This window comes from Phaethon lepturus, unplaced genomic scaffold, assembly GCF_000687285.1.
Source record: "Phaethon lepturus isolate BGI_N335 unplaced genomic scaffold, ASM68728v1 scaffold7194, whole genome shotgun sequence".
Lineage (NCBI taxonomy): Eukaryota > Metazoa > Chordata > Aves > Phaethontiformes > Phaethontidae > Phaethon > Phaethon lepturus.
In genome coordinates, this window is record NW_010533925.1 from 45,750 (window position 1) to 59,083 (window position 13,334).

The window sequence follows — 13,334 nt, forward strand, 5'->3', positions numbered from 1 at the left end:
ACATTTGTCTTTTTTTCTGAAGTACAAACCATTTGTAAAGCCCTCAGTGTCTTCCATAGCATGGAGTTGTGCATGTATTAGAAAAGAGAAGCAGGGCTTGTGTGCTCCCATTGAAATTTAACACTGACAAGGAGGCAAGTCAGTCTAAAGTACCTTCAGCACAGATAAGCAGTGGCTGAAAAGTGGTTGCATGCATGTTTTATGCAGTGGTCCTCTGGTTTTAGTAATCTACCAAATGTTAGCATAGCCATTTATGTGTCAGGATCTCATGCAACTGGTATACAACTCTTCATCACCACTGACAAAAAGTAACAGCACTGCTACAACAGGATCAGGCAGTAATTCCCGCGGCTGTCAGACAACTAAAATCCATGGGAATGCAAGCTGGGCTGTCCCTGGGAACCTTATTTCAAAAGACCCTCAGGTTACATTCAGTCAATCAGTATGTCTGAAATGATATATACTCGTATATTTTTTGAACTGAGAGGGTTCCAAATTTTGGAAAAAAAAAATCATAAAATCTTACTCTATATAAATAGTTATCTATAAAAGTTGCTTTATCCATAGAAAATTAGGATCCGGATTCTTCATTTTCTTTGAACATAAAGAGAGAATGCCCTGCATAAACATTGTGTCTCTACACACACAGTGGTAAGACTCTTGGTAGACCATCTTTGACATTAACTAAGCTACTCCAATTTACATCAGCTGGGAATATGGTCCATAGGACCTAAGTTACACTGGAAGATAATAATGATTTTTCTCTCATGCATTGCTTTTTGAATTCAGCCATTAAAACATGGGAAGTAATTAGCATCTCAATATTACATATTGAAATTTAAAATATTGTAAAAATAGCATGTTAAGTATATAATTTTCAACTTAATAGGATTGGCATTTTCTTGTATGGTAGTTAAGCAATTAAGATTCTGTGTAATATGGGTAAATCCACAGACTTCACTGAGTTTGTGTACCTATGTCAAACCTGCCGTTAGCAACAAGGTATTTGTGTATCACTTGTCCGTTCTGTCACATCTAGATTTCAAGCCACATGGTGCAGTTCTCATGTATCTGGAAAGGTATTTTAAACTCCTACTGAAGCTAACAGGAATTCAGCTGGTTTATGGAAGGTAGGACTAGACTTCAAACAGATCGTAGGACTCTGACTATTGCACTTTTCATCTCAAAACCAAGTCGGACACAAATTCAAACTGAATGAAGAAACTTTCCCTCTTCATGTTCTTATTCTTTTACTTGGCACTGAGCGCTTTTTAGAATAAAGCCCATTCTCTTGTCTGCAGGCAGCTCCATTCATATGGCCGATGCTTTCATTTGCACCTTCTGGTTGAGAACTCCCTTCAGTTGTCTGAAACAGAAATGAAAGGTCACTGAAGGCACAGGCATGTCTTCCAACAGGCAGCCATTGGACTTCGTTCCCATTAGGTAGCTCTGCCTAACTCTCCTCTTTTAGTGGCACAACTTCTTAGCTTTGAAAGAAATTGAACTGAATGTGTACAAATGTCTGTAAGAGGAGGCTTGCACCCCAAATCCTGTATAATCTAGATAGATAGCCAATAATCCATAGGGTTTCTGCCTTAATTACTACAGCCCTAGAGAGCTGAGCTATTGCCTTCCCATCATGTGCAGCATCACTGGAAAACTCACCAAGGGACAGATCAGCAAGCTTTCCTATAACATAGTGGGTGACATGGTTTTAAGGGTGTGAGAAATTACATATGATTTATCCAAAGCTGGGGCTGCAACCTAAGGAGTCCTGATCTGGATGCATGTCAGCCATTTACACTCAAAGAGCTATGGTGGAAATGAAATCCTTGGAACTCTCCGAAAACTTGGACACCTTCCAGGTTGAAGGCTTGCTTAGAAAGCCAAATATCCATCAGTAGCATGCAATACCTAGAACTAGTAAAACTGCTGACTACTGAGCTCACAATTTTGTGCAGCCCAAAATCTGGTTGGTCTTGTTTGCACACGAGGCAGACAAAGCGAGGGCCTTGTCTATAACGTGTTTCTTGTTGTAGGTCTGTATTACTCAGCTCTTTTTAGATTCACCCCAGTAACACAATCCTCTCAGGTTTCTAGTAGTGGGTTATGTTCTGAGCTCAGTTTCAAGGCACAGAATCACTCACCACCAAAAATGAAGGCATGACCTACCAAAGTAATTTATACTTGCCTTGCCAAACACCTATTGGAATAAGAGTTCAAAAAAAAATTCAAAACATACTTTTCTTTTACACTGAGCATTTGTAGATGCATTATTTTCTGTCTTCATCCCAGTTGCCTCTTCCATTTCTAAAAAAAGTGAGAAAATAATTAAATTAAAAAGAACCAGGGGTAAAAAAGCATACAGTCAATCTAACAGCTGACTGAAGTAAAAAAAATACCTAATCAGCTATTCCTCTGGGCATTTATCACACAGAAGAGTAACTGAAGAATTTTGAATACTTCCTAAAACATTTTTCTGAGGCAATGTGATTAATGTATTAGGACTGTGTAGCTTGAGGGTTTTTAAAGAAAAGAATAAAATTAGCAGCTTCGCTCTAGCATGGAGGTTCAGATAGACCTTTCAGAGCTGAATTCTGCCTTTGTCCAGCAGGTCCATGCTGGTCCAACTCCAGTTGTTACAGTCTCAGGAGACGGGAACGTTCCACGTAGAATGGGCTCGGAGAGTCCTTACACTAATAGCATAACTGACATTATCTTCCCTTGGATTGGTCCCCAGGTAGAAGATAAATAGAGCCTGAAAAACTTCAGGCTAAATTTGAGTGAGTCAATCGTGTTCCAGTTAGTTTAAAAAAAAAAAAGTAGAGCACATTATGGGAAGTTTTACCAGTGTTTCAGCAATGCCTTTCAGGCTTGCGCTGAATTGATACATTTGCTCCTTAACATATAGTACATGCAGCCAGAAATGAGTAGTAACCCTGAGTCTGTGAGAGAAAGGATCAAGAGCAGCATTTTGCCTAAAAGTTTGGATGAAGCACATATGGGGCTTTTTCTTTATTTATAATGATTGGCATTAAGAACAGCAGTCTGGAGAAGCGGTAAGAAATGTAACTGACTACTTCCCCTTGCAGGTAGTGGCCTAGATTCCGGTGGCTGGTGTTTCTAACGGCTCATCTGGACACGAACAAAGAAGAGTGTTCCTCTGAGCACTAAAGCATGCCTACCTGTGAGAAGTGCATCAATTGTCTCCACTACATGTTTTGCATCTTCGGTTGTGAAACACATCGGTGGTTTAAATTTTAGTATATTTCTGTGGGGTCCATCTGCACTAAGAAGGATTTGACGCTCTTTCAGCCTGTGGAAAGAGGAAACATCTGTGTTAGACACAGGTACAAAACTACAACGTGTCCTGTCGGACCCTTCAGGCTCAGTTAGATTTTGAAACTTTTCTTTTTCTAGTACTATGTTATCAAAAGAAACACAAATTTAAACTGAAATTAATGACTAACTGCTTGGGAATATGAGGAGGGTTTGATCACTGCACGTAGTCTTTAAAAAACATTTACTTGTAAATAAGGTGAAGGGCTTCAGCTGTGGCTGGTGTTCGCTTTTGTTGGTCTTTCACCAGATCCACTCCAACAAACAATCCAACACCCCTGGAGTAGAGAAAAAACCACAGATAAGTGAAATCCAGTGCCAGTAACCTGAACCTTCTGCTGCAAATGCAAAACCTATGTCTAACAACTGCAACTCCCTTCCCTGGGGCACAAGTGGGGAAGGACCAGGATAGAGAGGAGCCTTTCTCCTTGGTTATCTTTTTGCACTGGCTACCTCAGACAATCAAGCGGGATAACAGATATTTCTGGATAAATAAATTTAGCTGGCTCATTAAGGCTATGTGGCCAATTAAGAAATCTCTCTTATCCTGCAAACCTCAAGCCAGTGAGCTGTGGAAGACAAATAACCAAAAACAAGAACTAAAAACCCCCACAATCCACCCTCCCCTGCAAAAGCCTGAAGGCAGCTATCACGGTAGTATCATGAGATGAGGAAAACCCACACTAACATCTCCAAATGAAATGGACCAGAGATTTGAACAAGGTCTCCATCGTCCCAACGGTGTGCAGACAACTGGGCTATTGCATGTGGGTGGCTCTTTCTCTTACTCTCTCTTTTCCAGTGGCTACGCTTATACCTAACTAAGCAGATGGATGGACAACTTTTTTGAAAAATACATGGCCTTGCAGTATCAGTTTTGGATAGTCCATTTTAAAAAAAGAGGTGTAGCATATTAATGGCAAAATGTTTCTAAGTTCCCCTCACCCAAAACTTGTTGATTTTTCTAGCAGAGTTATTTTTCTTCTCTGACATTGTTGTAAGGCACCCACCTGATATCTCCCACTAAAGGATGTTTCCCCTTTTGCTCAGCCAGCAACTCCAGGAGATAATTTCCTACACGTGTAGCATTTCCTTGGAGATCTTCTTTTTCTATTACGTCCAGCACAGCCAAACCAATAGCACAAGACACTGGATTGCCTCCAAACTGGTAAAAGAAAAATAGGAAAATGAAACCAGTCAGAAACATCCATCTGTGTCTATCCATGTAGTTTTCACTGGCCCTCTCCTGCTTGGCATGTTGTGAGAAAAGCTTGAAGAGGTGGGATTTTGTGCCATGCAGGCTGTGGAGCACCGTGCCCCCCCACTTTAGGTGGTGTAAGAGGCCCAAAGGAGGGGCTCCCTCTTCCTCTGCTTCAGGTTTCAGTGATTTGAAGATTTCACAGCTGAAGCGTTCAGGCTGCTCTCATGGTTTGCTGCTTGCAGGCGCAGGCAAAATGCTCCTGTGAAGAGCAGTGGGTGATCGATCCGGTACTTCTTGAGCTGGAGGGTACAAAACTCCATTGAAAGCAGGGGGATTCGTGGTAGCTGGGAAAAAGGCTCAGTCACAGGAGCAGAAAAAGGACTCTATAAGAAAGCTGCTCCTCTGTGGCATGCACGCAGCTCAAATGTTTCCTGGTAAAGGGTCACTGTTTTGTTAGGTGACAACTGCAGAGCAAGGTCTGCCAGGGCATGAGCCCCACCAACACAGAGCCTACCCTAGAAAATGAAATTTTATGTGGTCAACATTTCAGAGGCAGGGGGGAGAGAGAGAGGTAAGGAAGAATTCATCTGTATGGACGTGAGCTGATGCATGACTCGCCAGGGAGCTAATACTGTCCATATTAAGATATACCACTTGGTACAGAGCGTACTTCAAAGCCTCTCCACTTGCTTTTAGATATTAGACTGTGGTTGACTCCAGCTCTTAGTAATGTGATGCAGTGTTGGACGCAGATGTTAGCTGAATCACCTGAACAACTTCTTCTAACTGCTAAATGCAGACCAAAGGAAAAAAAGCCAGACCTTCACCTATGAACTTACTGTATTGAAATACTCCAGTCCAGAGGCACCAAAACTTTCAGCGATTTCCCTTGTTGTGACCACACAAGACATAGGGTGGCCATTGCCAATGGGCTTTCCCATGGTGACAATGTCAGGCACAAAGTCTTCACCTTGCAGCTGGAATGCCCAAAAATGCTTCCCAACTCTGCCAAAGCCAACCTGGACCTCATCAGCTATGAACACTCCACCTGCCGCACGCACGTACCTGAAAACAAACAGACTAGCTTGAATGACTAGTGCTGCAGTACACGTCTTGGGTAGGCAATCTAGTACGAGGGAGTTTGTATTACAGAAATTCTCCAGTGTGAGACCAGGTTAGGAAAAAAAGAAAGAACATGGCTGCTGAAACACAGCTATAGCTATTTCAATTGATAAAATTTTTAGTTTGCTAAATGTTAAGAAAAAAAATCTGATATTTTGATGCAAAATAGGGATACTGTAATGGTACTGCAGGGTTATATCTGTGATGGTTCATCTTCATCTTCCATCAAACTTATAGCCTGAGAATTAAAGATAGAAAAGGAAAGATAATTATCCAGCTAAACACAATTGTTTAGTTGGTGTTCCATAAAAAATAGAAGTGGAATCATACTCTTAAAGTAGAAAGGAACCATGGATAGTTAAGAACATGAGAGGGTCATATCAGAATTGATTGGATAAGCCCATAGTGAAAAACCTGTTTGTTTGGTTAATTTTCCAGTTATGTCCTTTTGAAGTGATGTACGTACTCTGCCACTTTCTGGAAATAGCCCACAGGTGGAATTACTTGGCCTCCACAGCTCTGCATGGATTCGGCTATGAAAGCAGCAATCTACAAAAAACAAACTCAGGTGAGAGCTGTGTTCATCTACTTGGCTTTTGCACAAACATCTAACAGTCTAGAAATAAATGTTTCAATGTGTGTCTTAATTTAATCACGCAATGAGTTGGACAACTGAGGGCTCTTGAGAACAGCTATGGCTAAAGAATGTATTTATTTTGTAATCTGGGGTGCCCAAATTTGCAGTAGCCAGGGCCACCTTTGTAACCTGATGGGAATACAAGGAGCTCCTTTAACCCCTAGTCCTACAGTTGTTGAAGTGAAAGACACTGGTGTCAGTGGATACTGGATCAGGCTCCTGGGAGCTCTGTAAATTTATTTATAAATTTCAATTTACAGGAGACACACAACAGTGTGTGTCATTTTCCCCAAAAGGTCAATGAAACTTGCTTAATTCCAAGGCTCTCCAGTAATGGGTGTATGTGGTGATCAGCTTTTTTGCTCAATCCTGAACACCAGGTAGAACAGGTGGGTAGAAACTGAACTGTAAGATGACCTGAGGCTACGCTTTGGGCACCCCTGCCTAATGCAAATAACTACACAAGTAAAATGTCAGCATGAGGCACTTGACAAAAGAGGAGAAAAATTCTACAGCTGAAATAATTCCAGTTGCTAGGAATGAAAAAGAAAGTTATTTCAAGTCAGGAAGGGTAAAAGCAGCGGATCAGATACACTGGAACATCAAAATTTGTTTCTCGTCAACAGCAGAGGTCTATGCAGCAGAGATATGATATTACCCCAAAGTCTCAGCATAAGTCTGCTATTTAAGGGATTGCATCCCACACCACTTGTGAACCCCTCCCTGAGCATCAAGAGGTCTCTCTGGGCTGGCGCAGTCTTCCTGGAAACAAGGCCGAGCAGTAACGTGTAAAGAACCGTACACTATATTTGAAGAGGCATGCTACGGCCAAAGAGTACGAAGCTTCCCATAGCATGTGAGGCTTAGCCTTTAGCACAACTTGTCCTGCCACAGGTCTATGTCACCAAAACCTAAGAAATATGCAAAAGAAAGGAAACAAGGGAAGAAAAAAAACAAAACTATCCGTTAGTAGAGAATAAAAAAAAGTTGATGAAGAAACTAAAAGAAGAGTGATGTAAGTCCATTGGACTAGAAGGGAACATGTTGTTCCAATCTCCACTGAAGTCTTCTGTGACTTCAGTGGGCTTTGGATCAAGCCCCACATGTCTCAAAACACTAATGCCATCATACAAAACATTAACAAACATTTTAGATAAACCTGATCAGAAACTGTCTGTTTTATCATGGTCATATTGAATATGATTGAAAGGTTCACATTTTTTGATGACTCCAAAGTTATCTTAAGCTACTAGACTCATAAATGTAGTATCAAGATTTTATCTAGCATATTTGCTCCATGACCTGGAGACTTTTATATATACTTGCTTCAATTTGTGATGTAGTTTCTCAGCTGACTTCAAAGCTTGCCCTAAGATATTTACAATCTACTGATTCAATGCATAAAATAGGAAATTAAACTGCTTTGGTTGTATCTGCTTATTTACAACTGTATTATTGGTCTTTTCATTGATGCCTAGAAAAATTATGATGAGAGCATCAGGTAGAAAAAACGGCCTATTTTGAACACAGAACGCACCATAGAAAAATGAAGGGCAGGGGGAAGCAAGGGAAACTGAATAAAGAAACATGTCCTTAGTTGCCTGCTTCATGCCCCCATGCCACACTTAATAGATGAAGCCTCAGCATTTCTAGAGCACAAAACACACACCTTGCGTCCATTCTTCTGTGTTTCTTCAATAATCTTTTTCACCTCTTCAGCATAAGCACTTGCTGGATCTGGGTGGTCTTCCCTGTATTTCCCTCTGTAGATATCTGGAGAAGGAGCCTGAAAAGACCAATTTTTAATTTTTTTTTTTAAAGCCCAACCTTCTGTGAAACACACACTTTCTTTTCTATTGCTCTGCATTTTTGTCTTTCCACACAGGTAGATAATAGGAGTTAGTACAGTTTGAATTCCTGCACGGAATTGCAAAAATGCTTACAGGAGCTTAAACTCAATCCAGCCCTGTGATGTGTTCAACACTACTGGATGCAACTGTTGAAAGAGCCATCATCTACCTCATCCACCTTTCAAGACTGTCCCTCCTCTCCCCCAAGACACAATGCTGAGTCCTCATCCATCATCTTAGTTCAGATTCTTGCAGAAAGATCCATTTCTGCAACTGGAGAATGGGGTTTTCCAGTCTGTCACTTCCAGCATCCTAGTCACGGTACGAATCTGTATGACCTTCAAGCCTCTACAAACAGTGTTGGGAGAGGTTCAGTAAATAAGAGAAAGGAAGCGGTATAAAAAGGTGGATACTACTTTGTCAGTGTGGTTAACACGAGGAGGTCTAGATAGGAAAGACCTACTTGGTGTACATCTCTGGGCTGAGAATTATTTTTGTCTTTGTAAGATATACATGTTCATGCTGAAAATCAAGCAGTATCTCACTCAGTGGGACACCCATGAACTCTATACCCAGACCTATGTGAACTTGTGGGGTCTGCCTTTCCAGTGTTTGGAAGTAGACTCAAGAGCCCTGCATGTCTTTAGCCAAACCAACACAACAGATATTGGCTAATTTCTTCAAACTGTAACTACACAGTGCAGTGACTGAAGAAACTTGTAGCACTATGAAGGAAATCACAGCTGAATAACCTCTTAGAAATCCAAAAGCAAACAATTTTGCTGTATCCACAGATACAGACGAACAACCAAGTGTATGGACTCTAGCATCAGCAAAACAGAATGAAAGTATATTTACACCAGAAGTGGGTAATTCAATGTGCTGCACAACAGGCATAAAAATGACAAAAAGCAAAAAACCACACTTACCACATGCACAAACTCCTTCTTGCTGTCCTTTCCCAGCTGATTAAATTTATAGGGACTGATGTCAATCAGAGATGTAACATGGCCATGGTAAGCACTGCATGAGTGTTAAATATCGAAGTCACTTTTCACCAAATGTATAGAAGAGCTAAATTTACAACCGTGCCCATAAATAATCCAAAAATAAGCGACTGTATCTACAACACAGTAGCACTGTTTGTGAAGGGATCTTGATTTAATTTACTCAGTCTTTCTCTCAAAGGCAATATAAAATTGCTGTTGATTTTAATTCACTAACAAGACTGGAACCAGGAGGTTTTTTTCGTGCACAAAATCAAGTGCCAGCATGACACTGAATGATGTCCCCTGAACCGCACAGCCTCTAAGGTGGCTGCCCTAAGCAGCCTTACCTACCAGTTGAAGGGTGGGTCCAGCTCCCTCATCTCCCATCTGTGGGCCCCACTCTGGCCAACCCAAGCTTTGCCAGCTAGACCATTGCAAAGACTCTCAAGAGTGTGCATGGCATCGGAAGGTGAGGATCTTATGCAGCAGCAGCAGCACACCGCGACCTGCCCTGAAGGCCCTACAGGCAGGACTGTTTGGCAGAAGCCACTTTCAGGATAAGGACAAATATTGTTTGAATATAAAAGATTTACATTGCAATAGTATGCTAAAGCTGGTTACTACTGAGCCAAATTCGATTTAGAAATGAGGAAACGGAGCTTTCTGAACCTGAAGCATACATGCTTAATTCAGGGAATCAACACTTTCGTTCAGCCATAAACTTGAAGTGAAGGGGACCTCAAACCAAATCAAAGACACACCACAATCTCATAGTAGCACACACATAGGGTAGAGAGGATGTTTTTAAACTCCTCTGTCTTCTTTCAGCCAGTCAACAGAATCTGCCAATGGACACAAAGGACAGAAAGCCCACCATGACTGGGATGGTAACTACGACAGAAGCCTACAGAGCCTTGGGACCTGGGCAAAGAAATACCCTGTGGTGTTCAGGAAGACAAGATGTTGCAGTGAAACAGTGACAGAGCCAGCTCCATCCTCAGCCTCTCCTGATGGAAGCTACTCTCAGTGTCTCCAAATCTTGGCCAGCTAAGTGAAGGAGGGCAAAGAGGGATTTGAGCACAGCTGAGTCAAACAACCTTTGTGCTGTCCAGATAGAGACATGGGCTCTTGCAGTTGCTCTGGCTGGACTTTCTAATCACAACTTGAGAAGAAGATTCAGCCCTACAGCAGCATAACCAACCCTACAGCTGCATCTAGGATAGGGAAACCCAGAGATGTGGTCAGCCATATTCCCCATGGCTGACGGCCCTCTCAGTGCCTTCTGATTTTGGAGCTGCTTGGTTTTGTGTGCATACTTGTGTTCACTGGAGGAGACCTGAGCATTGGTGCAGCACCCTTGCAGAGCTACAGGATCTTTCTTCTTGACCACTGAATATTTATTTGTACAAAAAGAAACATGTCCAGCAGAGCGTGAGAAACACAAAGCCCTTTTCCAGAGCAGCCCAGTGGCCAGACCACTCATTGACGTTGAAAACCAACATTCAAGTCTCTGGCCTGAATTGCTTTGAGAGTCTCTGTGGGAAATGCCCTGTAACAGGTGACTGACCTTCTGGGGTGACTGACAAGCTTATTTTCAGAGATCTTCAAAACCTGCGTTGATCCAAATGTGGAAGAGGGATTTCCTGACCTGTTCTAGTATGAAAGCAACAAAGCTTTGCTTTCAGCAGGCAGCGGAGTACAAACAGCAGGGGGTTGCTGCAAAGCCGCTTCTGAAGTAATGGCAGGTATTGCTGGCTGCATTCACATAAACTGCTCTATGTACTTACTTTTCAAGGGTGATCACATCTTGGTGCCCATGGTACTGCCGAGCCAGTCGTAAAGCAAGATCATTTGCTTCAGACCTGCATAATAACACATACAGCCGCAAAACAGTGAGGAAGCGCTTCCAATTAAAACGGTGTTCTGACACAGAAGAGGAGGCATGGGACTAATGGATATAATAAATCAACACAGCAGGCTCTGTTGCTATACAGATTACAATGCCAAGGTTGAGACTGTAAATGCCATGTAAGAGGGCAAAAGAAAAAACAGCTCTTTGTATAAACAGCAAACAAAGAGATGCTTTCTTTCCCTCCCCCAGTTTGCCTGTAGACATTCACCTCCTCTTGGTACAAATGAGACCACTTCGCAGCTGAGTGAGTGATGCAGCCGCAAACCCTCGAAAAGCAACAGCGCACCAGCCCCGTCTCCAGCCCTCCATGACGGCTCCGTCCTCCTCAGCGCTTGCACCAGCAGGCAGCAGAGAACACGGATCTGCTCCCCGGATGAAGACTCAAAACTTCCAGGCTGTCCCACAGCAGCCCCTCTGCTCACAAGTACCTGCAGATTGTCTGTTCTGGCAACTTAAGTGATCACAGACTAAACAGACCACCTGAAGAAGACTACTCGTTCCCAAGGTCATATGTCAATTTACAGATAGCATTCACCAGTCTATACATAACGTTCTCCAATTTGCAATCTTAATTTGCTTTTCTGGCTTTTTTCCCCCCTTTTTTGCATAGCATTCAGCAGACCAGTTTCATGTTTTGGCTGTCTTGCATTGAGCCATCACTCAATATGACAGCTGCAAATGGGAAGGATCCTTTGATCCGTACTGGAAATATTTTTGTTGCTTATTACTAAGTCCTGCTTAGTAAGATTTAGACCAAGATGTTCTGAGTGTCCATCTCAAACAGACGCAAAATAGTCATAATGGAAAAAAATAAATATTCAGACGTACCCGGAGTTAACAAAATAGCAAACAGAGAGTTTCTCGGGCAGGGTGGCTGTAAGACGCTGTGCATACTGAACAAGGTTGTCATGCAGGAACCTGGAATTTGTATTGAGCAGTTCCATCTGTTTTGTTGCAGCCTTTATCACGTCTGGATGACTGTGGCCAACTAAAGAAGAAAATAATTAATTACCAGCAAGCAGTTAGTTATTGAACCACACAAGGAGACTGAAAGAAGCACTGTGAACATCATCACTGGGAAGAAGAGTGTTCTGGTCCTTGTTAGAAATGAAGGAATAGAAGCAGTCTTACAAGTTAAACTGCTTACCATGTGCAACGTTGTTGATACAGTCTAAGTATTTTTCTCCTTTCTCATCAAACATATATTGGCCCTGAGCACGCACTATCTTCAGAGGGTCCTTGGCAAAGAAAACTTTGCAGGAAGGCCTAAAAAAAAATATTATAAAATAACACCATTTTAGTTTTCTCAGTTGTTCTCCCTCCTTTGAGTGCTGAGGGGGTTGATCTTTTGCAGCTCTGGAGACAACTGCCTCCTTCTGCAAAGAGCTTGTGAGTGGTTCAAACGGTGATCAAGCGGGGCTCTTGCTGAAATTAAAAACAGCCCCCGCGCACCCCCCAGGCACAGTGGGAACAGAAGCAGGTCTTCAATAAGGGCATGACTCTGTCTGCAAGCGGTTTCACGGGAGCACAGTGACTGCGAGTTGTTCCAGGTCCTTATATGTCCTGCTGCGTTTCTAGGCTGTGGCTCTGTTGGTTTACATGCCTTACAAACATGTATGGCCGATTAACTCGCTGGGAATAAAAGTAAGAAGTTGTTCATTTTTTTATACTATAGCCAAAAATTCGTTACGCAATGGATGACTGTACCGTATAGAGGTCACATTCAAGAACAAAACATTAATGCCTTGCAGGCTTTATTTTCAGAGGTGCTGAGTAGGTCCTAAAAATCTCACTATCTTATCCTGACTGCTTTGGATAAAATCTTTAAAAGCAGCTTTTTATAAGCACGTAAATCGCACTGGCTTCCAGCAAAACTCAGACTCCTTGTAAAATTAGCCAAAATACTCTTTAAATGCTCTTTTTTTTTTTTTTTCCCCCCACCTCTTGGAGAATATGCCAGCTATGTAAATATGTTGAATGATATTACTGAGCAGAATGAAAGTCTTCTGAACTTTTAGTAATGTTTATATGGCCTCGAATAAACACAGTTGTTTCCAGGTAACTCTCAGAGTTACTGTTGGGTATATTGGGATTATGAACTTGTAAAGCCTAAATATGACTCCTAGAAAGAGAATCCATTTACTTTCTTAGAGTTTCTAGCCCCATTGCACAGATCTTTTCTGATGTCTTCGGCTATTCCTCTGGTACACTTTAAAAGCAGTGCAACATCATCATCGTCATTGGCCATTCCTTGACTACAGTTTTTTCCTTCTATAACTTGTCA

At 42.0% G+C, this 13,334-nt stretch overlaps 1 protein-coding gene across 1 annotated transcript; it reads right to left on the reverse strand.

Annotated features, from left to right (window-relative positions):
- Nucleotides 1-894: 894 nt before the first annotated feature.
- ETNPPL (ethanolamine-phosphate phospho-lyase) lies at nucleotides 895-12,311 on the reverse strand. Its single transcript, XM_010285357.1, has 12 exons — nucleotides 12,198-12,311; nucleotides 11,879-12,038; nucleotides 10,926-11,000; nucleotides 9,079-9,172; nucleotides 7,969-8,085; nucleotides 6,129-6,211; nucleotides 5,380-5,605; nucleotides 4,350-4,504; nucleotides 3,528-3,617; nucleotides 3,186-3,316; nucleotides 2,243-2,310; nucleotides 895-1,366 (listed from the first exon to the last, which is right to left on the reverse strand). Exons 1-12 carry the CDS (start codon nucleotides 12,250-12,252, stop codon nucleotides 1,235-1,237), a joined length of 1,386 nt encoding a protein of 461 aa, XP_010283659.1. The 5' UTR covers nucleotides 12,253-12,311; the 3' UTR covers nucleotides 895-1,234.
- Nucleotides 12,312-13,334: the final 1,023 nt, after the last annotated feature.